At 41.6% G+C, this 26902-nt stretch overlaps 1 protein-coding gene across 20 annotated transcripts in view; it reads left to right on the forward strand.

Moving 5' to 3' along the window:
* Window positions 1-26902, forward strand: part of NEDD4L (neural precursor cell expressed, developmentally down-regulated 4-like, E3 ubiquitin protein ligase) — a 293622-nt gene that overhangs the window by 158357 nt on the left and 108363 nt on the right. For 3 of the 20 annotated variants that reach the window (XM_023752636.1, XM_023752638.1, XM_014454413.2), the window contains 3 exons: window positions 13066-13147; window positions 15570-15608; window positions 18854-18907. The exons of 1 other annotated variant lie outside the window; for it this stretch is intronic. In XM_023752636.1, the coding sequence (XP_023608404.1) occupies window positions 13066-13147; window positions 15570-15608; window positions 18854-18907 (175 nt within the window). Of the gene's footprint in view, window positions 1-10840; window positions 10865-13065; window positions 13148-15569; window positions 15609-18853; window positions 18908-22667; window positions 24168-26902 lie in introns of those variants that run through there. 16 more of the 20 variants (XR_002828877.1, XM_023752635.1, XM_023752633.1 and 13 more) reach the window with 14 other exon arrangements.

Genomic DNA, 26902 nt, shown 5'->3' on the forward strand with positions numbered 1-26902 from the left:
TGTGAAAATTCACATCCATATTGAGGCTTATGCACCTTTATTTTGAAAGGAAGCCTTTCCAAGGTTGGGAAAAAATCAATAACACTACAAAGGGGTCCCGAATTGTGAGAGCATGCAGGCTGGGCTGAGAGACACCCCCCCCCCCCCCAGGTGCACAAATTTTCATATACCGGGCCTCTAGTATATTCATAAAACAGAATTATCTAAACAGTTGCATAACATTAATGCTCCGACACATGCCTTTAGGAGGTGGGCAGGAACAATGCCTTCTAATAAATAGAACCTACCTTAGGCTGTCTTGAGAAGCCCTTAGATCAGCGGTTCTCAACCTGTGGGTTTCGACCCCTTTGGCAGTCGAATGACCCTTTCACAGGGGTCACCTAAGCATCCTGCATATCAGATATTTACATTATGATTCATAACAGTAGCAACATGACACTTATGAAGTAGCAACAAAAATAATTTTATGGTTGGGTCACAACATGAGGAACTGTATTTAAAGGGCCAGAAGGTTGAGAACCACTGCCTTAGTCGGTCTCATCTAACATGGTAACTTAAGGGTGGATTTAAAAAAATCTGAACACAAGGAAAAAATCTCCAGTGTGCATCCAGTTTTGGGGACATGATAGGGAGCTACAGTGTTTGCACTTGGTTGATTTCAGAGCAGGTCAACCAAGATTGTTTTGTGGGGTGGGGGGTTAATCCTCACCTCCTCATTCGAGGATATTTTTCCCATTGAATTTTTTTTTTTTTTTGAGAGAGAGAGAGAGTGGAAGGGAGGGGAAGAGACAGAGAGATAAACATTGATGTGAGAGAGACACATCAATTGGTTACCTCTTAAACGCACCCCGACTGTGGCCAGGGATTGAACCTGCAACCGAGGTACATACCCTTGACTGGAATCAAACCTGGGACCCTTCAGTCTGAGGGCTGACACTCTGTCCACAGAGCCAAACTGGCTAGGGCTCAACCAAGATTTTTAACACTGCTCAAGGCTTCCTTTCTTCTCAACAATATATGAGTCCAGGAAATCCAATGTGAGTGTCTGCATGATTGAGGGGAAATGCATGCCCTACGACACTCCTCTCAATAGCATTGGGGGGGGGGATTATCATAATCTGGCCCTCCTTATATTGATTCTAGTTTTTTCTCCCTGTGATAATCCAATGAAGCATAACTGTTTTTTTCCTCTTTTAAAATTCAGTTTTTTAAAAAGTCTTGTGGTGCTACAGAACAGAATTCAGCATAATGGGAAGGTCAAGTGTCCGGTGGTTTGTTTGCACGTTTAAAAGCCTTGAAGATAAAACTTGAAAAAAATTATTTCGCAAATTATTTTCTGAGAGTTAAGAGGATACTTGGTTTCCCTGAGGAATTCTAGGATTTCATCGGCGGTTCTTTGTGTTTTTGAGAGCAGTCTGAATGTGACCAGCAGGGTAGCATGAGGAATAAGGGCTGTTGTGCAACTTAGGACGAGTCCACAATCCCTTAACTGCAGTTGGAAAAATCAGAAACCCTGGAAACCGAAAAAATTTTTGTAGGTTTGTAGAAAACCTCATAGCAACACCTGATCTGAATGGACTTGACAGAATTCCTGGTTTTAGGTAGAATACTTAATGTACACACACGTTGTAGCGCACATGTTAACATTTGAGTATGGGTCCCACCCCACGCCTCTCCTGGGAATGTTACATAATCATTGAAATAATCAGAACCATCTTTCTACAATGAGAAAAAAGTCAGAGTTCTGTAACACATTTGGCTGGAGGGCTTCTGATAAGGACTGGTTTTAACAGAGTACTGGTTTCTGAGGGCTGCCCTGATAAAGTACCACTAACTGGGTTGGGGGTTGTAAAACATAGCAATGTATTGTCTCATAGTTCTGGAGGCTGGATGTCTGAAATCAAGGTGTCAGCGAGGCCATGCTCTCTCTGAGGGCTCTGGGGAAAACTCCTGTATTGCCTCTTCCTTTTCTGGTGATTGCTACGATTCTTAGCGTCCTTCCCTTCGGCTTGTGGGCGCATCTGCCCAGTCACATGGCCCTTTCTCGCTCTGTCTTCACATCATCTTCCTGTGTGCATGTGTATTCCTGTGCCCAAATCTCTCCTCTTATAAGGATACAGCCACATTGGGTTAGGGCTCACCCTAATGACCTCATTTTAATTTGATGACCCCTATAAAGACACCATTTCCTTGTAGGTCACATTCTAAGATACCGGGGCCTATGACTTCAGTATATCTTTTTTATGAGGGAATGATTTAGCCCATATCACAGGGGATGGTCCCAGATGAGCTCTTCTGTGGTTTTTTTTGTGTGTGTGTTCAGGGCAGGGCCACTTCTGAGGCATGCACCCTCTGTGCTTCCCTGGTGCCCTGGTGGCTGCATCATTGAATGGGTCTCACTCTTCACTCTGTGGAGCTGTCACATGTCACATTAATCCCATGGGAGGGAGGAGTCCTTTTCCCTCAGAGAATCTCACCTGTAAGAAGACAGATTCTTGCACTGAGAACTGGACTGGGGGTTAGCTCCTGAAGTCCCTCTGGCACCACTGCCATTCCCACCCCTGAAAGTCTAGAATGTTCCAACATATGTTAAACGGAGGATTGTATAGAAAGTGCTTAGTGGGTTCTTGACACATTATAAGTGCTCTTGGTTAGAGAGGTTGATATTTTTTATGTGCAGAGGAAATGTCTGACGGTACCCTCTTCTCTCCACCACTCTCCCATTTGCCCTGAAAATTGGCCCCATGAGGCCTGCACTCAGCATAGTTGTTGTTTAGTATCCTTCATGGTGTCACCCTCTGCTAGACCTTTGTCCCTGAGCACCCACAGGCCTCAACAGGGTCCATCTCTGCGATACTGGGGGCACTGTCTACCTCCGTGAGCCGTCTTCAGTCCTCGCATCCCAGAGTGAGCAGTGAGACTGAGATGATATGTGAGATGTGCTCTAGGAACCGGCGGCTCTTCCTGAGTTAAACATCTGTGCTTCCCTGTTTAGTTAATAAAGGCTGAGTTCCCTGAGTAGTTCCCTACTTTAGAATTTGCCCTCTTTCCTAGTTCAGCACAGGTCGGTGTCAGTTCCACCGTGGTGTCAAGTTCAAAGTCCCTCTGCTTGGCCAGCGGTATTTCTTTCTGTCATAGGGCATGGGTGGGATTAGCCAAGGAATGGACTTCAGGGTTATAGGAGAGTGATGACTTTGGAAGTCTGTTCCCTCGCGGGAATTTCGGTGTCATTCTGTCTTGTGCCTGTTTTTTAAGACTATTGACTTTATAAATTGGGGGTGGAGGGAGCTAATTTATAAACAATGAAATGTAGTTAGGCGATTAAGAATGCATCTTTGAGTTTTTGTTTTGTGAAGTTCATGCTAGGTTGACTTTTGAAGCTTGAGGGGAGTGGATAGGTGAGCAGGGGTCGGTATCCACCAGAGTCAGGTAAGAACAAACCAGCCGACCAGCTGCCTCAGAATTTCCCCCTTACCCTGTTTCCTTTAAAACTGAGTTCCTAACAGGCTCTTATTATTACAGGGTCCTTGTAACGTTACTCTCACTAGACAATAGTGTTGTTTTAAGTAGGCAAGAACTGGCTTGCCTTAACTCTCTTCCTTCCCTTCACCCCCATCAAAATAAACAGAAAGTGGTGCTAACAGGTAAGTTATAGTTATAGGTAGGCTTGTAGGTTGCCCTTCCTATGACCCCAGTAAGCATGGGGTCAAGCAGCCAGAGTGAACCCACCAGGCAAGGCAAAGCCCCTGGCCTCCAGCAGACTTGAAGCTGTACCCTCCTTCTACCCTCTCAGGAGTGATAGGCTAAGTGGGGGCAGAAGTGCTGAATGAATGAGCTCATTGTACTGGACCCTGGAGAAAGAGGAAAAGATGGAATCCTAGTGGTTCCCAAAGTGAGGTGTCCAGATGAACAAATTGTTACAAATGCAGATTAGCAGCTCCTATCTCAGATCTGAATGGGAAACTCTGGGGTGGGGCTAAGTAATCTGTGTTTTAACCTTGCTCAACAGTAGAAAATTTAGAGAAAAAAATAACCACAAAGAAGAAAATAAGCTGAAACCGGTTTGGCTCAGTGGATAGAGCGTCGGTCTGCGGACTGAAAGGTCCCAGGTTCGATTCCGGTCAAGGGCATGTACCTGGGTTGCGGGCACATCCCCAGTAGGAGGTGTGCAGGAGGCAGCTGATCGATGTTTCTCTCTCATCGATGTTTCTAACTCTCTATCTCTCTCCCTTCCTCTCTGTAAAAAATCAATAAAATATATTTTAAAAAAAGAAGAAAATAAACATAATTCATAAACTTATCTAGAAAGAACAACTATTAACTTTAGCTATGTTTTTCTCAATTGCTTTCATATATTATACAGTTAGTCACATTTTTTAGATCCTGCTTATTCCTGAATATTATACCATGATTATTTTTCCCACTTAAAAATATTTGTTGAAAACATAATTTTAATGTTTTATGATATTCTAGCCCATGATTATACTATGATTTATGTAATCACTTCTCTATTGGTCTAGAGCAGGGGTGGGGAATGTCTGGCCCAAAGGCTGTATCATTTGGTCTGGCCCTGCCAAGACAACCACAGGTGGGACTCAAAATTAATAAATCTAGGAACTGTTTCCATAGCAACATAATTTTTAAGTTGATAATTTTGTATGGCCCATAAGTGATTTTATAAATATCCAAATGGCCCTTGGCAGAAAAAAGGTTACCCACCTCTGGCCTAGATTTGTTGATCAAAGGCAACAACACTATGAATGTTTTTTATACATCCCGCCATCTGACTTTCCAGAAAACATATAATAATTTATTTCAAGTAGTAGAGTATTAAAATATCTGCCTCTCTTTAGAAAGTGATAACTTTTTTGTGTCTTTGATAATATTAGATGAAAATTTCAGTTTCAATATGATTGCATATATACATATGTTTTATTTCTTCTCTCATACTATCTAGGTAGTTTTTTCCTTATTTTGTGTTTTGTGTTATTTCTTTATCAGTAATTTGTGTAACACTGGCTATAATAGTAAAAGTGGAAAAGAATGAGGAAACCTACAAAACAGGTTTTTCAATGAAATTTTCTGGGTTAGGGAAGTCTCAGTGTGTCAAATACATCAGGTAGTCAAAATAAATTTGATCTCTGGTGCTATGTAACATTCTACATTACCCGTGTAGTAATGAGTAAAGACAGTCCTTGTGCAGGCTGTTCCTATTGAGCAACTGCATTTACAGGAAGGAATTATTGCTTCTTTCAGAATATGGTTGAGTTGTTTCCTTAAAAGGAAAAAAAATGGTTGAAAAATGAAGCCCTATATTATTGTTCTTGTGATATCCAAGTATCTTGGAAGGACATCTTTAGAGCTTATGGTCAAGGCAGTGTCCTTCCAACTTGGCTGCAATCTGAACATAATCCACCTTGAATGCTTTGCCCAGTGGAGGCAACTTCTGCCTTTCTCCCCCTTCTCTCCTCCTCCTCCTCACTGTCCTGCCTTCTTTAAAATATGTGGATCTCAGCAAAGACTGTTTAGTCTGATAACAATGAGTGAATAATCATTGCAAAAGGACTAGCCTTGACACATTCTGATTTGTCATGGAACACTTCATTGAGTCAGATGGAGAGGGTCAAGTATCACACCATTAACGATGCATCAAGACGGACTGTCTTTGTTTGCTGTGTCCCAGGAGAGTGAGCAGTGAGCAGATCCAGAAAATGTTGCTTAATGGTGATGGAGGTGGAATGAGAACCCTCTCTGAATTCTTTAAACCTAGTTGAACATGGTTACAGGAGATTTGACGTTGGGTGGTGGGCACACGGTGTAATATACAGCTCTTGTAACATAGAAACCGACACCTGAAACCTGCATGTTCATGTTGACCAATGTCACCCCAATAAACTTAATAAAAAATGAAATAAACCTAGTTGGAAATCAGTGTAAGTCTGTAGTCCTTCAGTCTCTATTAGAGATAACCAGAGGGTCTCAGAGAGGGGAAGCAGAATTCTGTGTTGAGAATAATTACAATTCTCTTTTTGCAAAATCAGGATGGGCTTTTGACCAAGGTCTTTTGGTGACTTCTCATAAGAGAGCAGGTACTTGTGGCATTTTTGTTGAGCATCTTGGCATCTGTTAGACTTTTTAAGATTTCATTCCAGGTAACAGGACTTGTCTTCTAGCCATTGAGTTCATGCAGGTTCTGGAGTGGCTCATGTGTCCAAGATAAGGTGATGTCACCATTTTATTTTTTCCGTCTCAGAAGTAATCTTTTGTGTACAGATGAGGTTTCTTGTTTGTGAGTGGGCAGCTTGAATTTCCTAGGTATTTTTTCCTCTGGACTTTATATACTTAGTGAAAACTACGCAGGAACCTAAGATCCTTCAGGACTTGGTTTGTGTTTTCTCGCTCCCAACCTAGACATCGAGATTTGGAGGCCAATTCTAACTTTGAGACTTAGAGTTTAAATAACACTAAATCATTAAGATTTTGTGATGCCAGAGCATTAGTGTTAGGCCCTTGCAGACTTACATACAAACACATCACCACAGACATGGAGCAAGAGATCCCAGAGCCCCTTATGTGAAGGCCTAATTTATCTAGAGAGCTCTGTAAAAGGACTCCAGTTATAAAAGCGAGGCTGTAAGCAATGCCTTGGAATTCAGTCTGCCGGAATGGTAAGGGCTGCTTTGTCTGTGGTGCACTCTGCTCTTCTGTGGGTGATGTTGCCTGTGTAATAAGAGATTGAAGCACCAGTACCACTTCATAGCTTGAGACTGCACGTAGTTATCCAGGCCTAAGAGCTGGAGGTTGGTGTGGGCTCCAACCTCTCCTCCTAACCTACTCACCATGCTTATTTGCCTACCCACTTCTTTTGAGTACACCTTTGGGTGTGTTCCCAATTCTTTCTTCTTGATCCTCACTGCCTCTGTTGAAATCTTTCTCACTCTTTGGTGCAAAAGTCTTCCCCCTAGTCTCCCTGCCCACTGCTTCATCTCCCAGTAACCAGGCTGATCATGAGTTTTCCTATTTCAACAACCGCATGATGGTGATGATGGTGGTGGCAACTGTGGCTAACATTTATTGAGTGCTCACTACATGTCAGACAGTATTATAATTTTAATCTTCCTACCAGCCTCCTTATAAAGGATGTCCTGCTAATATCCCCATTATGTAGATGGGGAAAGTTAGGCCCACAGGGACTTTATAAGTTTTCCAGAAGCAAACAGCCATACGCAGGGGGAGCCACGTTGAGCCCAAGGACGATGGCCTGCTCTTTAATTGCATATAAGCTCCTTGTGATTTGAGCTGGGGCTCCCTCTCCAGCTACCTTTTCTCCCCAAGTCCTGCAGCCTGCTACTGGACCTTTGCCTATACTCTTCCCTCTGGAAAACTCTCACCCTGCTCTTGGCCCTCCTGTCTTGGCTTCAGAAACTCCTCTGGCAGGGGTGGGGGCCGGATGGCCCAGTGCATGCGAATCACCTAGAACTCTTGGTAAGTGAAATTTTCCAGGTCTCAACCCAAAGATTGTGATCTAGCAGGCCTGGGGTGGAATCAGGTACCTGATGACAGGTGACTCAGGCGTGCGCACGGTCAGGAGCGCAGCAGTGTTGTGTTCCAGGGTACATTCTTGGCTCACTGCCACAGTCATTGCTATACTTCTGTGTGCCCAATTCACATGGTGGCAGGACTGTCTTTTATTTTCCATGCTTGTCCCCTTGTCTGGAATATGGTAGGCACTCAGTAAAAAGACTATTGTTTGAATCCTAATATCAGTTTGTTGTTTTCTTTTAAAGGCTGAAAAGAAAGAATGTGATGTCTAAGTAGGTACTATGCAGAGAAAAACAAAAGGTTTGCAAAATAGAATTTCTCTTCTAATTCACAAAGCATTGAGCTTCTTAGAGAGTAATGTTACTGTTCGCACTGAATTGTACTGGGTACCAGCCACGGGGACAGTGCAGCTAGTTGCCAAGAGTGAATTCAGGTGAACTTTGTTGTAAGTAAGATGACTAGTTTGAGCATCTCCACCCAGATCCCCAGGAGGCTTCCACACAGTATAAGTAATGAGAAAGCAGGGAAAACTTCGTTTGCTGGGATTGGCGGCACCCAGTCTGTACTACGAGGTAATCGGTGGCAGATCAAATCAGCAATCACAGCAGAAGTGAGTGGTCAGAAGGAGTAACAGAGATGCTCAAATGTCTTACAAGAGAAAAAAGACTAGAATCCCAGTTAGCATGGGTGTCATCAATAGGGCACATGTACTCTGTGTTTGGTGCTGAGCTGGGTGCTAAATTAATACATTATTTTCTCTGATCCTTACAATAACTCTCTGAGTTAGGAGTTGTCATTCCCATTTCATTCAAAGCATTCTGAAGTTAAGAGTGATAAAGTTACTGTCTGAAGGTCACTCAGAGGTTGGTGAAGCTGAGAGTTGAGACTCCAGTGGAAATGGTCAGGGTCTTCTTCCTGCCTGCTTTCCATGCCTGCCTGTTTTGTTTTGTTATAAAAGTATTATGTATTAAAGATTAACAACAACAATCTTACAACAGTGCAAAAGGGAGTCACATGAAAACCAGAGCTCTCTATGCCTGTGTCCTGTATCTATAATAATAGTAGTTGCTGATGAGCTTCTTGTGTGTCTCCCTAAACATTCTGAAGCTTTAGCAGGGGGAAGTCATCGCCAACATAGCTAACCGTTGACCTCAGGACTTGGCTGACCTTTTGCAGCCAAGGTAGGGGATATGTTGAGGATCTGTGAGGTATAGATTCAGGGGCAGAGGGTTCTTCCAGAACTCGGGTGTTTATCAGAGGGCTCATGTGGACTGGCGTGGAAAGTCCCTGGGAACTGAATTCTCCCTTTTACCACCCCTGCAGAGTATCATGTTCAGAAACAAAGGCCATTATGTCTTAAAACAGCATGCACGCATTTGAGAAGAAGCTGGTGGTGAGGTTCACTGACCCTTAGACTTGCCCCAGACACAAAAACACATCATTTTGTTTTTGCTTGTTGCTTAGGTGATATGGTTTTCATACCTAATAGGTAAGCTGATGAGACGCTGATAATATGTGTAGGGAAATATCAGCCCGGTGATGGTCAAGAGTAGTCTGTCATACTCAAAACTGTGGCTCTATGTCAGCCGTGGGCAAACTACGGCCCGCGGGCCGGATCCGGCCCGTTTGAAATGAATAAAACTAAAAAAAAAAAGACCGTACCCTTTTATGTAATGATGCTTACTTTGAATTTATATTAGTTCACACAAACACTCCATCCATGCTTTTGTTCCAGCCCTCCGGTCCAGTTTAAGAACCCATTGTGGCCCTCGAGTCAAAAAGTTTGCCCACCCCTGCTCTATGTCCTGATGGAGAAAACCTCTTGGTAGAGGGTAGGGTCTTATTCCTTCTTGCTCCTATATCTCTAGGAAGTTCTTTGTTTACCCAGGATGGAGTGGGCTCTAGTTCTTATGAATGATGAGAAACAAGTTCGAGTTGTTCTGAGATTCAGTATATTATTTTATTTTATTTTATTAAGTTCTAAAACTCTGTCCAAAAAAATTTCTGAAATGGAAGCCAAAGCCAAAAATATGAAACAGATTATGGTGGAATGGTAGTTATCCTGAGATAGTTATGTAGAACTGAGGCTCTGTCCAACCCCCTTATTTGGAGAGATGGAAATGAAGGTTCACAGCGCTAAAGTGACATGTCCAAGGTTACACAGCTAGTTATTTGGAGTGTTGACAAGATGATATCTCAATGTGTGGCCTTCCCCAAAGGTAGACACTTAACTCAGGCATTTGGTTCCTTCTCCTACCACAGATAAGATAAAGAATGTATCATAATAGCAGTCTCATCCAAAATGTCTTCCAACATGGCAGAATACTAGAAGCTTCTGCCTCTAGACATTCCTTCCAGCCAGCCCTCTTGGTAGTCCGAGGTAGTGTGTGAGGCAAGGCTGTGTTCATGCACTCAGGGAGCCAGATTCTGAAGCAAGCATGCTGTATCCCTCCCCTCCCATCTCCCCTACTTACTGATTAACCTGCTTGATGTCTGTCTCATTTTCTCATCTGAAAATTGTGCCAACTTCATAATCTTGCAGTGAGGATCAAATAAGATACGCAAGTAATTACCTCGCGTATGCCAGGCTAGGACTGGATCCTTTGTGGTGACTGGGTGCTGGGACTGTGGTCATGGTGGTGCTGGTGCCAGTTGTGCTGATAGTTGCGGTAGAACTGATTCCTGTTCAGGCTACTCTGACATCTTCCTGCTCATGTTCTAATTCCTGATGTCCTGACCCACATCTCAGCTTTGTGCTCCTGCTTTCACCTTGCTGAAACGGGAAGGTGCAGTCATTTTCACTCAGCTGGGCTAAGTAGGGCTATGCATTGATGTCCATTTATGACCTTTGTTGATTTCACCCTTTTTTGCCCCCCCCCCTTTTCCCCCAGCTCACTAGCACTTGTGTGTGCTCCTAGCAAAGTCCTTGGAATGTAGTCAATACTCGGTAAATATTTGTCAATGTGAATGGTACTGTTGTACCATCACCTGAGACCAGTCTGGGCAGCTCCCACCAGCACCACCCTTGAACTTGGGTCTTCCTGCCCTTTAACCAGCCCATCCTAGGCCCTGTGTTCCCACCCCTTGAACTTGTATCCTGCTCCCACACCTTGGTCTTTGGTTCTCTCTTCCAGGAGTTTCTTGGTTGATCTTCCATGTAGACACTCCAGTCCCTACTTGTACTGGATGAGCACGTCAGGACACGCCCAGGCATGCTGTCCTTGTTACAGCTGAGGCCCACTGCCCCAGACGTAGAGACCCCACTCTCACCCCCAAGTGCATGTGGCACTTGCTGTAAACTGTTCAGGGGACACAAAATGAGGTCAATGATTAGTAGAAGAATGTGGATGTTCTATTAAAGGGAATGCTTAGCTCTTTATTGCAGTTATATAATAGGCAGCAATCATGATAGCCGAGGGACATGAAAACACAGTCAGCAGAGTTTATAGAGTTCTCTGTAATGTGGGCTTGTGTGTGTTGTTTTGTGTGTGTGCGCGCATGCACTTGCCTGTGAATGTACCTCCGAGGCATTCTGGGAACTTGTTCTTGAGAAAGAGATATCAGGCCTGGTTCCTTTTTTTTTTTTTTTTTTTTTTTTTTTTCTTATAGCAATAGCTTGGTGGCTGGAAATAGAGTATTAGTTTCTATAGCTAAAAAAATACTCTTTTTAAAAACCTTCTAGAACACTGGTTCTCAGTGTGGTTCCTGGATCCAAGAGCATTGGAATCACTGGGAATTTGTCAGAAATACAAATTCTAGGATCCCACCACAAATCTACTAGATCTTTAGGGGTCTTTGGGGTTGAAGCTCAGCAATCTATATTTTAACTACCCCCTCTCCCAGGCAGTTCTGATCTGCCCAAGTCTAAGAACCACATAGCCACTGACTCCTAAATCATCACCCCAAGACTGATTAGGAAAGTGCTCTTAGGGTCTTTAAACCTGGATTAGATCTATTTCCCGATTCATCTTTATTCTAAGGCTGTAGGTGTCCACAAAAGAAAATGTCGATGTCCCTATTAAAGAAGTGACGTTCTTGAATCAAGCCTTCCTCTAAACCAGAACCTTTAGAATATAACTAAGCAAATTCTGTTGCTTTTTTTTAAAAGATGTGTTGTAGCTTACATTAAGACGTATTTTATGGATAATAAATACCATAATCAAGGCTATGTATATTTTTTCCCCACTAACTTTTGATTTTTGTTTTTGGGATATTGAGCATAGTCCTGTTACTTCCAAACTTTACATTTTATCACACCTTTCTCTTTCCTTAAAGGATTTCATGGCATATTTGTTGAAGTATCAAATAAAAATCTATATATTCTTAAGCATTTAACAATACTCTGTAATCTTTGGAAATGTCCTGAAAGTTGCAAAATAAGTGTTTATAGTCATGGTATAGCCGCTAAAGGATAATTCTCAAATAGAGTAGAAGTAATTTGTCAGCTATAGATAGTTAGATGAGTGACCATGGAAGCCCTTTCTATGATTTTCAGGGTCTCGTGTGTGAAATGAGACCTTGGATCACAAATTCTTATAAAGTGATAGTTTGACTAGATTTGAGCTATCCCAGGTTACCAAAATTAGAAAATGTGAGTGGATTTATCACACCCTTAGTAGATAGATAGTTCACAGTAAGCAATCCTTTCAGTACACTTCTCAATAAAAGTTTTCAATTTCCTAAGGAAGTAATAAAAACTCTGGGATTTGTAGTCAGGAAATCTGAAATTTAATCTAGACTCTACTGAAATCTGTAAATTTAGGCAAATCTCCCTGACTTTCTGGGCCTTAGTTCTTTGTTTTTGAGTTTTTGTTTCTGTTTTAATTGTAAGATGATAGTTGTTGGTTTAGATCAGGGTTGGGAACCTTTTTTCTGCCAAGGGCCATTTGGATATTTATAACATAATTCGTGGGCCATACAAAATTATCAACTTAAAAGTTAGCCTGCTTTATTTGGTCAAACAATTAACTCAGCCCTAATGCCTTGGCAGGGCCAAACAAAATTATTTCAAGGGGCTTATACAGCCCTCGGGCCAGACGTCAGGTACCCTATCCCTGGTTTAGATGAACAATTTATTTTCCTTCACTAAAAGAAAAATAATTTGTACATAAATAGTGGAAATCAGAATATACTAGTAAATAAGACATGAACTAAATTTTCTAGCTAGATTTTGCTAATCTGAACACATTTTGTATGCTTTTTAATATTCTTGAAATCTGTTTAGGAAAAAAATGATGGCGGTTTAAATATTTTGAGTTAATAGGGAAGATTATCTTTAAAGTTAGAATCTGAGTTTTGTGATATTTTGCTTCTAAATAGACATCAACTCTCGTTGATAGAAACTTCTTTGTATATTTACTTAGGAGATATGTTGAAAATGTTATTGCTTAGTTTGTGGAATTTACATAAGCTGGGTTATTAACTGATATTTGCATTTTCATTTAGGTTTTGGCTAATTTAATTTTTTTAATAATTTTTAAATGAAAAGTATAATCTGATTAAAACTTAAATATTTTCTTACAGTGATCCATACGTGAAACTTTCATTGTATGTAGCAGATGAGAATAGAGAACTTGCTTTGGTGCAGACAAAAACAATTAAAAAGGTAGGTGTCCATCCTAATTAAATTTCATTTAAGCCATAATTTAACCCAATTAGATTATGTATTTTGGGTCTGTTGAAGTTATATTTTAAGATTAAGATGGAAATATTTTTTTAAGCATTTTCCAGTATTAAACCTATAAATTCAGTGTTAATCCAAAATATGTTTCTTGCTTTTAGTTAAATGATTGTACAAAACAGTATTCTTAAAATAAGTATTATGACAAGTAGCAATTTTTTCCCAGGAAAAGAATATAGCAAAAGAAGATTTGTTCTTGTTGGCTTATTATTTTTCATAAAGAAATTTAAAATAATTTAAAATACATTTAATGAAATAGAGTTGTGTGGGGAATTGGTAGGCACAAAGGGGATGGTTTATCTTGAAACAAGAATTTCCAAAGAAGCAAAATACTTGTTTAGCTACAAGAAAACAAATAAAAAACATTAATAATAAAACTATGTTTATGTGCGTATGTTTTACTTTTCTAAATTTCACACATATGATTTCATTAAAGATGTTTTCCTAATTGTATTTTAATTCATCTATCTCCATGGAATATAATGTGAAATATTTGCTCCATATTTAGGACATTTGTTGAAGATGCTTTTTTAAAATCCAAAATGCTGTTATTCTTCATGCTTCGGTGTTATTTACACATTACTATTATTTTTCCCTTGCTACCTTTGGGTAGTTGGATAACACTGTGATAAGCATTTCCTGGAGAGTTTGATGGCTTTTTTAAAAAATGGTAACTCTCCTGCTATTGTGCAGACGCCTGGGCTCCATGACCAGGTCATTTTGTGTAAGAAACAGCAGCTGTAGCGTGCCCTCCACCTGGCATTCGGCCTGGCATTAAAAATGTTTTGATTAGTGGGGAGGATGCCTGCGAAGGACGGAGGCCATTGTTTGCTGTGCTAGGCGCTGTCACTGGTTTGGTTATCAGTGGAGAGGGAGGCCGCCTTGCAGGGAAGGCAAGCCGAAGGCGGAGGGAGCAGAGAACCAGAGCCACCGAGGCGGTGATTTGCGATATTGAAATGTGTTTTCTTGCGAAGGGAGGCCCTCCTCCTCCCTCCGCTCCACCGTAGAGGTGCAGCTGCATGGCTGGGGCTGCTCTGCCTGCTTGGCAGCCAGCCTCCTGGTTAGTATTACTGCGCTGTGTTCGCTGGGGTTTATGAACTGCTTTCATTCTCCTCTCCGCCCGGCCCGGTGCCAGGGTCTTTCATGCTGTTTTGTGGTCTCACGTTGTTGTTGTTTTCTTCCCTTACCTGTCCTTTGCTTCCTCCCCTCTACATTTCTATGAAGCTGGTCCCCAGGGCTGCTGCAGCCCATGGCACGCCTGGGCCTGCCCTGCCTCTCCCTGGCTGCCTGGCACCATCTCCCCTCCCTCCTCCTCTCTTCCATCACCATCCTGTCTCCCATCACCATCCCCGCTCCATTCTTAGCTAAAAATATGAAATCCACTATTTAGGGTTGGATTTACTGTTGAGTTGTGGGTGGGGATAGTGCTGATTTTTAAAAATGCCAGTTCAGTGTTATACAAATTGTGTTTTTTATTTTTTATGGTGCATTGTGTTGTTGTTGTTATTATTATTATTGCTTCTTCCTGCACTAGTATGTTAAAGGAAATCGGTTAATAAAAGAAAATATTCTGAATGCAGAGTATCTGTAGCCATGGGTGAGGTTGTGATTTCTCAGTCTCAAATTTTTACACATAATTTTTAAGACATGTATTTATTTAAGAGTGTTATGCATGTCCAAAATGCATATATATACTGTGCTTAGGACAAAATATCCTTTCCATGTTCTGTGTGATAGGGAGGTGGATGGAGAGAAAGATGGAAGGATAGGGAGAAGAATATTTTTAAACCTGTTATTTTGGGGAAAAATAATTCACTTTAGGTTTATAACTGGCAGATATTTTTTCTTGTTATATGATATGATCATCAATATTGTTCCTAAAGAATGTTCTTCAGATTCGAGTATTTATATAAGTAGTGAGCACTTTCACCTTCCTACCACCTGCTTCACTTCTCTCCAAAACGGATTTTTGTAGCACACAGGTTGAGGGAAGGGAACAAAATTTATCTCCTTCTGGATAGGGTAACTATATCAATTTTAATTTCTTAAAAGATATATTTCTATCTTCATGATGATGGCTTTTTACAGGTCCCCAATGTTATTCCTTCTGATTGATAGCTTGCAATTTATGTTTTTTTTGTCTATAAATTATCTGTGCCCCTCCTAGTTTGGTTTATAGAATAGTCTCAAATAATTGACTAAATGCTTCTTTTTTGCCATTTTGAGACTTTCTCAGCTCTTTTTTAAGTCAGAAAAATGGTTAAGCAAATATGTGGACTGTGTTGTAATAGTAACTGCTAAAGTTTCAAAGACTGTAAAAGGTATTACAAGATACTTTCTCTTCCAGACGCTGAACCCAAAATGGAATGAAGAATTTTATTTTAGAGTAAGTTTTTCATTTTTTTGGTAACACTTGTTATTGATAACTAGATTGATATATTATCCTAATAGATTCATATTGAATGAAAGCTGTTAAATTTTTATTGTGAAATTTCTTTCAGTATGAGAATCGGTTGGGTAGCCTCCTAATGTGCCCCAAATTTTCAAAGACTGTGACGAGTGGTAACGAAATCTGACTTGTTTTATTTGGAAATGTTTTAGGGAAATAAAAAGAAAGCTATCCAAATATATTTTAGCCTTTCTATTAAAAATTTTCTTTAATAATAAGGCAAAATATCATTAAAACACTAGTTTACTTCTAGAGATATAGGTTATGAATTATTTTAGAGATAGGATAAAACAATAGAGGCAACATGATTAAAAAGAAGCCTACATTTTATCAAGTATGTTCCAGTAATGAAGGAAAATTTTGTAATTCAAATATTTAGTGTGAGTGTATATGTGTAGTATAAAACTACTTCTGGAATTTAAATATCACCGAATTAGGTAAAATTTCCTTAACCTTTTATATTTAACTAGAGGCCTGATGCACGAAATTCGTGCAAGGGTAGGCCTTCCTTCCCTGCCTGCGCACCCACCTTCGCCTGGCACTGCCCTGGTCTGCCGCCACACCCCCCCGGTTCTTCAAAGGCCCCCCTCCACGACCCCCTACCCCCCTGATAGATCGCCCCTCTGGCCAGTGGCCTGGGCCTCCCTCTGTGGGGTGATCATGGGGCAATGGCAGGGCCCCCTGACCAATCACATCGCACCCGCCTTGGCTGGCTTGGCACCAGTGCCTGTCATAGCGTGGTTGTCCGGAAGGTCATCCGGATGGTCGTTCTGCTCTTTGATCAATTTGTATATTACGCTTTTATTATTGTAGATACCCAGAAGAGCTATATGTAGAAATGGCTGGATTCTGTGAATTAACAGAGAATACTATTTGTGGTGGTTGCTGGTTTTTTTTATACTGAAATTTTGAAAATATTAAACCGCTCAGCTATGTAATAGAAAGAAAAGGTGTATTTTTTCCTCTTCAAAATGAATATATTTTCATTGTCTGTATAGCTGTGGTATTAAAAACTACTCTTTACCTTCAGAATTGTTCTAGATGAGACATTTTGATTAGTGTAGGTTCCCAAACAACAATATTATCAGTAGTCACATTGTAATTGGTCCTAATTTCTTCTTTCAATCACAATAGTGTTTTATGGGCTCCAAACTTAAATCACTAGATACATGTGTTCTATTATATTCAGAGCTGAAATATGGCTTTGATTTTTTTAATATATATTTTTTTATTGCTTTTAGAGAGGAAGGGAGAGGGAGAAAGAGATAGAAACATCAATGATGAGAGAGAATCATTGACCGGCTGCCTCCTGCATGCCCCGGGGCCCACAACCCAGGCATGTTTCTTGACCAAGAATTGACCTAATGGTTCATAGGTCAATGCTCAACCACTGAGCCACACCAGCCAGGCACGGCATTGATATCCTAATACTTGATGAGATCCTATGTGTAGCCTTGACCAGATGTATTTAAAATTACTTCATGAAGAACTGAAAAGCTAATGGGGGCACATTGACGTTATTGGCCTTTAGTAAGCTTTCCACTTGTAAAACTCCAAATTTCTTAGACCCCTTTCAGTTTAACACCCTGGCCACATTTATGTAAATGTTAGTACTTCCAAAATTTTTTTCAACTAATCTTGGCTACATATGTAAACTCTTATTTTTCTTGGATTTTTACAAAAAGGCCTTTGTTTTATTCATCTCACAAATTGTATTGCCTGCCTACTGTGTGTTGGCTCCTGCCATGGCCTGTGGGTGCCCTGACCAGCAGCTCAGGCCTTCATAGAGCCTAGACACTAAACCCTCCGTCCATCTGCTTGTTCCCTCACTAGGCCTCTGAGGGCAGGCCAGGGGGCCACAAGTACAAGTCGTGCTCTCTGCTCTGTATATCAGATGTTATTCCATTCCATTCTCCATCACGAAGCAGCCGAGACTTGTAATAGTAGACATGGTCCCATCTCGGGCTCTACAACATGCAGCCTTTATGAACCTGTAAAAGCTACCTGAGGACTCACCTCCTCTGTAGGTTCCTTGCCGCTTACATAGGAGAGAAAGTCCTCGCTCAAGGAGGCTGTTTCCAGAATTTACATGTGATAGTATAAATGAGAACACCTACCACCATGTCTCACATGTGGCTGGTACTCACGAAATGATACTGGAGTCTGAGTGATTATTCCTGCCATTTGGGGGAGATTTTGGTAGAGAGACAGAAACAAGCAAAAAGACATTGAAAGCCTAGTAGCTTTGACATTGACCCCGAGTTTGTTGGAAGGGGAGCACATCTTTTTTCTCTTTGTCTCTCTAATGGTTTAAAGCCTGGGCTCTGGTGGGGGCTCTGGTTGCCTTGCATAGTAGCTGTGGGCCCTTAGGCAAGTTACTACACCCTCATGGTCTCAGCACCTCATTTGTAAGATTGTGGTGACAGTTAACACATCATAGGTTTTCGGTCAGTATTAAAGGAGATCATGTGTTTTTGATATTTAATGAGAAGATTGTGCCTGGAAAATAAGCACGATGTAGTGAATGGCTTTTTTTACTATTTTGTCATTATTTTAATTATTGCTATTATTTTATTGTTGTTGTTTTGATTAGGCCTAAGAGCTACCCTCAGGCATAGACCTTGTGAAGATGTAGCCTTGGTCTAAAGCAGCAATTTTCAACCAGTATGCTGCAAGAATTCTTAAAACCTTCAATACCTATTTAGTCAGAAGCACTGACTTCTTTTCCCTTAGATTGTCAAATAAAAAAATGACAGCAGCCAGCACAACAATAGCCGTCTGGAGTGAATGAATCAAAATTATACCTTTTTTGGGTCACATCAGCAAAAAGTATATTTTTTTGGTGTGCCAAAGAATTTTAGTTGAAAATTGCTGGTCCAGAAACATGAGCGTACCTTTTGTAGAGGAGTTTGAAAAACGCTTTAAAACTATTCAGAATTATCCTTTCTAATGTTAGAAAAGCAGCTAAAAGCATTTTCTTCTAATATACCTCAGTATTGGGCACAGAACAATATAGAAATAAACAGATGACTTGATTTAGTAGATATAGGATTTTCAGAAGAAGACACTTGTTAAGATTACACATTTGATTTGGGTACATTATAAGCATTCCATTCTTTATCTCTTATTTCATCCTTTCAATTGTTTCTGCCCATTCTGAAGTACCATTTATGTCTCTATAGGTAAATCCATCTAATCACAGACTCCTCTTTGAAGTATTTGATGAGAACAGATTGGTAAGTGGGTCTCAGTTTTTATTTTTGCTTCATTTTTTAAAAAAATTTAGTTTTACAGCTGCTGCTTTAAAAACTGTGTTTATGTTGTACTTCTGACAGTATATATGCCTCTAACCCATGGCTTTATTTTTGTTCCATTACAAACTCATGGTTCTAACAGATATTTTCGTATGGCTAGGACAGAAATTTTATTTGTATATGCAAATGTTTTTATCATACTTAATATTAGTGAAAGTCACACTGATGATATATCAAACCATATGCTTACTTACACTCTGTTGGGAATACAGAATGATGGGCAAATCTGGAAAGAGGCCATCGCTCATATAAATAAACCTTTCAGGGATTTAAAATATGAGCCAGACCACACTACTGTCACCTATCCAATCGTGAATCTATTGTGACCTTCCTTGGGGAAACCCAAATCTAATTAACAGTAGAGAGCAAAAAGTGAATCTATATTTAGCAGGTAAAATTAAGCTGTATTTTAAAAGTGGTACTTTCTCAAGGGAAATTAGTAGAAAGTATCTTTAAAGAACTAAAGATATGCCTGAGGCATGAGACTGATAACAAACTAACATTTTATATAGAGATTGATAGATAGGTAAGATACAGTTATAGTATATATCTATAAACGTGTGTGTGTGATAAAATTAAGATTTCATTTTAGAAATGGAATTTCAGAAGCAAATCTGGCTTGAAGCATTTTGCCAGTTACCTAATTAGAATGTAAACATCGAGTACCTGTGAGTCAACTGTTCCAACTATGAAAATGAACTTTCAGTTATGTGCTAGCGCTTTAAAAAATATTTTTTTTATTGATTTCAGAGATGGAGAGGGAGAGAGATATAGAAATATCAATGATGAGAGAGAATCATTGATCAGCTGCCTCCTGCATACCCCTTGCTGGGGATTGAGCCCACAACCCGGGCATGTGCCCTGACTGGGAATCGAACCGCAACCTCCTGGTTCATGGGTCGACGCTCAACCATTGAGCCACACCGGCCCGGCCATGTGCCAGCTATTTTTTTTTTAAATATATTTTATTGATTTTTTACAGAGAGGAAGGGAGAGAGATAGATAGTTAGAAACATCAATGGGAGAGAAACATTGATCAGCTGCCTCCTGCACATCCCCCACTGGGGATGTGCCCGCAACCCAGGTACATGCCCTTGACCGGAATCGAACCTGGGACCCTTCAGTCCGCAGGCCGACGCTCTATCCACTGAGCCACACCGGTTTCGGCTATGTGCCAGCTTTTAAGGTACTCTCAGAAGAGGTATTATAATTAAGTGTAGTCAGTTGTCACTCAAATTTACTTTCCCTGAAACTTACGTTTTTTGTTTTGTTTTGTTGGGGGCTTGTTAAAATGAATGTTCTTATGAAGCGTTCCTGATGTAGAATTCAACTGAATAAATTTTTAAATAGCTTGAGATTAGAATATTTGGTCTGGAGAAGCCTTATAACACAACTGGCTTACCTCCCTGACCTTGCCATTGAGAGAGGTGAGGTCTAGAGCCCGGGCATGATTTAGACACGGCAGTCGGCAGTGCCCTGGTGGAAACTGCTGTTCCCCTTGTCTCAGGCCAGTGGTGGCAAATAACCAGGCTCTTCACCCCGATTATAGAATTTGGTTGTGTGTCTAATCGATGCTTGCTATTATTTTCCAAATTAGAGAACCAACATATTCTGGCCTACCCTCCTGATATCTTTTCTATTAAAAATGTATTTAGGTTATTGGTGGCTTTGCATCGAACTCAGCCTTATTTTTACCTTGGGTGATAATTAGTTGTACTACATAACTAAATCAGTTTTGCTGTGTCTCTGAAGTTATTTTCTTTTTAAATTGAATGGGAGAGTCTGCTGAGGGTGGAGGTCTTAGAACCCCCTCTCTCATCCAGCAAAGACTGTGAGTTAGGCAGTGCTCAGCAAAGTGACAGTTGTCCCTGGAGTCACAGATGCATACTCATTTATTGAGTATAATAACACTTCTTTAAGGTGAAGGCAGGGTCAAATTTGAGGGAAAATTGCCTGTCAGATGTGTTTAATTCATGACTTAATTTTCTTTATTAAGAGAAATTTACTTTAACAAATTTGTTTCTCATTCCCATTATCTAACACAATGACTTGTTGAGATGACCTTGCCATGGGGCCCAAATATACTTCCAAACCCTTAAGAGCTTTGAATGCAGAGGTCTAAGAAATCCTGTGTGAATACAAACTTTATCTGAAAAACTATTTGATTATATTAATACCTAGTTTTGCCCCAGGCCAACTGTAGTGTTGTCACTGCTGGTGTTTTTCTCTTTGGCCATTAATCTAGCTAAGAGAATACATGACTATGGTGGTACTTGGCAGTTTTTTTTTATGATTGATTGTTTGTTTTAGATTTTTATTGATTTCAGAGAGGAAGGGAGAGGGAGAGAGAGAAACACCAGTGATGAGAAAGAATCATCGACTGGCTTCCTCCCACATGCCCCACACTGGGGAATCAAGCCCACAACCATGTGCCCTTGACCGGAATCGAACCCAGGACCCTTCAGTCCACAGGCTGACGCTCTAGCCACTGAGCCAAACCAGCTAGGGCAGAACTTGGCAGTTTTAGCACTAAACAAACTAGCTTCCATTTCTCTCATAGAGATCATTTCTAGCGTTTAAAACACATGCCTTTAGAAAACAGGTTTGCATGTATGTAAACACAGGTTTAATCCCTCATACCCTCATCTCCAGAGCTGTTGACAAAGTCATGCTTTGCGGATTTTAAAATAAACTTTGTTTCACTCTTTGCAGCTTGGTATTTTCCCCTCCTATTTTTTTTATACTCCTTCCTAAATAAACCTCTTTGTTAAATAACCAATGTTTCTGGATCATGGAAAATAGTTCATTTAAAACACCCAGAATATATCCAAGTTTACAAATCTGATGACAGTTTTTTTAATGTGGACCTTTAGTTTTCTTTTTTAGCTCCTTTTTGGCCCTTTGCAGAAATAGCAAGATTCCATGCTAGCATCCCAACCATGTTAATATTGCTGACTTCTCACTGGAAAAGTTGGCTCTGGGCAGCTTTTTTTCTGTATGGTATTTAAGTTAACTTACTATGAAAAGCACATGTTCTCCCTTCTTCAATTTTCCTTCCTTTTGTTGAGGGGGGCGGGTAATTGTTTTTTCCCCTTATCTGGCATATGAGAGAAATGTTTTCTCCAGCTGGGTCCCTTTTCTCCCTCTCTGACAGCATATCATGTGAGAGTTACACACACACACACACACACACACACACACACACACACCCTCCCTTCTAACTGAAAAGGGTTATAGTAACAGGAGGCAGACCACTAACTGGCAGTGTGAATATTTGTGCCCCTTGCCCTTAGCTATTTTGTGACTTGTAGATCACGGTCTAATTATTTAGCATTAAAGGGACACTAATTCTGTGGGGTGTGTAACTGTATTTATAGTACCTTTTATTACTTTGCATTCCATGCGGGTAGTGTGGTGATATCATAAATAACAGGAACATAACCTCCGAGGCTTGTGAAAGGGTTTTCCTAGAGCCAAGGCATTTTTGCTGTTCGTCATTCGGTCCTGCGGGGAGGTGGGGAAGTGCCGTGTGTGCTGGTGTTTTCAGTGCCAGGTCTCGCGTGGTTAGAGCGCCCAGTGCCTGCTGCGTTCGGAAAGAACTGTCCTGTGAGTGTGATGCGGGTAGATTTATAGCCGCGTGGCTCGGAGTGTGTCTGCTGCCCCAGTCAGCTGTGAGAGCTCCCTGCTGGGGCCACTCCTGTCTGATGGAAAAAAGCAGCAGCTGGGAAGGTGGTGTTTCAGGCTCTTGCTGTTTAAAAAAAAGAGAGAGAGCGAGAGGGAGAAAACTCCACTAAGTCCACAGGCTGGCATTGGAGGGGGAGACGGCGGTCATGTGGTTCTGGCCATCCTACCCTCTGTCACAGTGTGGATGAGAGCTTTTTGCTCTTATCCAATCATGCCTGGAATGCTGCTTGCCACTTGGGTTATTTCTGCTATCTGTCGCTCTTGGTGCCGCAGTGCTAAAGGTTTGGCAGGTGGGACGCTTTTTCTTGGAGTTTGTGTCTTCGGTTTTTGACTTCTGGCAGTGCCGGGCGTGTTGCGGCCGCTCGTCCTCTCCCTCCCTGCCCCCCTGGGCACCATGGCCCATCGGCTTCGGTTTCATTTTGGCTCCAGTCGCAGCAACACAGCCCCTGAATCAGAGATCCTCGACCAGGAGAGAGAAGACGACTTTTTCATGACATTCCACACCCTGCCGCGGAGGAGCGGCCCTCACCCCTGCGCCCACCGCGCGGAGGACGGAGGCCTGCAGGAAGCGGTGGGCGCGCTCAAGCGCAGCACGTCCATGTTCATCCCGCAGCTCCTGAGCCCCATGGACGCGCGGCCCACGCGCAGCTCGTCCATGCAGATCTCGCTGCAGCGCAAAGCGGCCGACGGGGCCCCGGACACGTGCGGGCCACCCGAGGGTCTAGACTGCGACGCAGGGTCGGTGTCTCTGGGCCGCTGTACGGAGCCCCCCAAGTCCCAGACCCCGGAGAACTCTCCACCCAGGGCCACCAGGGGTGTAGGCCCCCAAGTGAACGGCATGTGTGGCCACCTAGCACGGAGTCCTGTCCCTGCGGATGGCCGTGAGGAGGGCGAGCCTCGGGGACCCAAGGGTGGCGGGCTCCGGATCCAGCACCGAGCCTCCAGCGCCGACATGCGCCAGGTGAGGCTGACGCAGCCCTTCGGGGCCGATGGACTGTGCGGCTCTTCAACTCCGGAGCCCAGGCGCTGGTCCCTGCAGCACGTACCAGATGCTTCTGGAAGTTCTGGGAAGCGGTGCTTTGTCTTCCAGCTGCAGCAGCCGCCTCCAGGCGCACCTGGTATGGGTGGTGACTTCAACTTTGGGTTCACGGGCACGAAGGGGGACAGGTTGGTGCGGTACCCCCGTATCCGGCTTGAGAGGAGCACCTCGTACCCCACACAGCCCCGAGCAGAGCACAACAGCTCCATGGAAGATCGGGGCCACTTGGGACACCCGGAGACGCCGCCTCGGGGCCGCAGGATGGCTCCCGAAGTCCACAGGACGAATTCCGTGGAAAGGACGCCACAGGGTCAGGGCTGCACGTTTAAGATCAGGCAAGACCAAAATGCAGGGCAGCAGCATTTCAGAATTCTTGTGACTCGCGGACCCGAGGAATCTCATGAGGATCCCAAGGAGAGTACAGACACCAGCTCTGGCTCCACCTTGGCTGGAGCACCGGTAAGTTAGCTTGTGTTTCCATGTGAGGGACGTAAAGGACTAATTCAAGCCCAGAAAGCTTACTCCGCAGCGCAATTAAAATAAACTTCATCCTATTCCCTCCGGGAGTTTCCCAGCTTGGGGCAGTGTAACTGAAGTTGGGCCGACTTGTGGGAGCTGATTTGTGCTCCGGTGTTTGGTAGAGGTCCATGAAACTTGTTAGCATTTCAAAAAATATCTTTTCTTTATGTCTTCAACCTCCAACAACTCAGTTTTGAAAATCCACCCCCCCCATTTCCCCTTATGCATAAAAGCATTTAAAAATTTATTACTTTAATCTGCCAGGCCCCAACACGTTGATGTTGGAAGTGCATTTAAAAGCTGCCTGCAAATATAGCCTGACAGCACTTCTCTTTTACAGTAGTTCTAATACAGGCAAGAGAATATCACCCAAAACTAAAGTGTATGTAAAATGTGAGCAAATTCTTCCTGATGGCATTTTTGCAGTAGAGGGTTGGCACTAGTTATTAGCATTTATCCTCTTTATTTGGGTCCCATGAATACTGAACAAGAGGGGGACAGTAAGAAATGCATTTTGAACCAGATGGGCTGTTGGGTCTCAGCTAAGTGAAACTGACTGGGGACTGGTTAATGGTCAGATTGCATGGCCTGCAACTTAACACTGCCTGCTCTAGTGTCTAAGCTGGGATGCTGTACATAGAATAGTAAGTGTTCTGTCTCCAGCTGTGGGAACAGATGCTCTAGAACAGATTTTGGCCTTTATTGCTCTTATGTTCTTGCTTGCTCCTTTTCAGTGAAATGGAGTACAGAAAAACAGCTGCTAACCCCACTAGGCAAATGATGACTCTGCAGCTTTCATAGTTTATAATAGGATGAAAAGTTTTATCGGTGAACTTTCTTTTACTAGTAATAATTAGTTTAGCTGTTACATGTTTTTTTAAGAGAACAAACTCCTTATATTTTGAATTGGAATTTTCCCCTTGAATTTCATGTGATTACTGGTTTGAAGATATGATTATGAAATATCTGGAGGACTTTCTGTGTGAGTTTCTACTGTGAATTGTGACTTTTTAAAGTGGATGGCTGAGTATTACTGTAGAATGGAATCATCTTTTATGCTTTAAGTTGAGAAATATTTTTGGCCATTCAAGTGAACTTTATCACTGCTCTATCATTGGTATTCACCACTTTGAAAAGGTTATCAGATGCTAAATACAAATATTATCTTTTTCTTGGTATTATGTAACTGTTTCTTCTTATCTCTTCCATATAGCCCTTTTATTATCTCTAACCCCTTTATTAGGCAATGTTGAAGTGCTTTTTCTTGGTCTGGACCGATACCATTTTTATACAGTGGTTCAGATGTCAATAGAATTTTGATATTAGAATAGACTTTAACCTTCACCCATCATGGCAGGGAGAGGCTTTGTTGGGCAGCACAGTTCCAAACACAGGAAAATTGACAAGCAAAATACATTTTCTAAAGTTTTGATAACTGTTCAATTATATTACCAAAGTCTTAAAATTATTTTTGCAGTTAGATATCAAGGAGAAATGGATTTATATAATTAAAGTCTCATTTGCCTTGAAGTTTCTAATGTAATTAGAAAATAGTAAATAGAAAATAGTAAAAATTATGTATACCTTACATAGAAGGGCTGTCGCAACTTGCTTGGGAGGACTATTATAGTGGAAAACGAATTTCTTCACATTTGGGAATTTACGTTCTAGAATCAAGAGCTCTTTCTGGAGAATACATTCTGTCCAGCACATGGTAGTTTTCATTTTCAAGGTGTATTTTTGTACACATACATACCTTTGTAAATGGTTGGTACAAAGCTGGTTTTCTTTTAAGCCAAAACGTTTTCCTTTAAGAAGCAAAAACAAACCTCCTCTCATAATGAAACTGCCTGCTCCATTCAACACTTTGTACGTGTTTCATACGGGCAGGGGTGTGAAGTGGAGGCAGCAGCTGCCATGGCCTTATTTATCTTGAGGGAAAACATTCACTGGGGCGTCTATGGTCTGGCTGCCAGAAAGCTTTTTTGATGTTTCAAATATCTGCTGCTTTGGCCAGAAGGGCATTCCATGATTAGTTTACATGAAAAATTAACTAAACTCTATTGCAGTCTGGTTTTTGAATGATGTCAGAAATCTTGTTTGGGAAAATCACTCAGGACTTCTTTGACGAAAGTACTCGCATTTCATAATCTATGCCTTAGACCTTTTTCCAAGGTTAACTTTTTGAGTGCTTTTCTCAGTTTGTGCCTCCAAACATTCTGTCATGAAAAAATCTAAAATGCAACATGACTCCAAAAAATGTTAACCAGCTAGATTCCTAGAAAAAAAATACATGGGAACAAACCCCTGTTGCCGACAGATTTTCCACTCGGTCCGACACTCCCAGTAAAATAGAATTGGTTCTTACAGTCATCGGTTACAGTAATGAAGAAGCCTGCGAACTTTCATTCAGTTTGTGGCATTATTAGTAGTCAGTTATTTTCTGAAAGAGGTTTTTGAGTTATTTGGTCTCATTATGAGCTTCTTGACTACATTAGAGTTATTCCAAGGAAGTTGAATCACTGTTTACCAGCATTTATGCCCCCTTCAACACAGTTTCATGCATAATAACTTGTGAAGCTCTGCATTTTACGAGCTTTGGGAGCCAGTATGAATCTCATTATTGTAATAAGTGTTTAAGGCTCACTGTGTATGAACGTTACACTAGGTACTTG

Source organism: Myotis lucifugus, unplaced genomic scaffold, assembly GCF_000147115.1.
Source record: "Myotis lucifugus unplaced genomic scaffold, Myoluc2.0 scaffold_36, whole genome shotgun sequence".
Lineage (NCBI taxonomy): Eukaryota > Metazoa > Chordata > Mammalia > Chiroptera > Vespertilionidae > Myotis > Myotis lucifugus.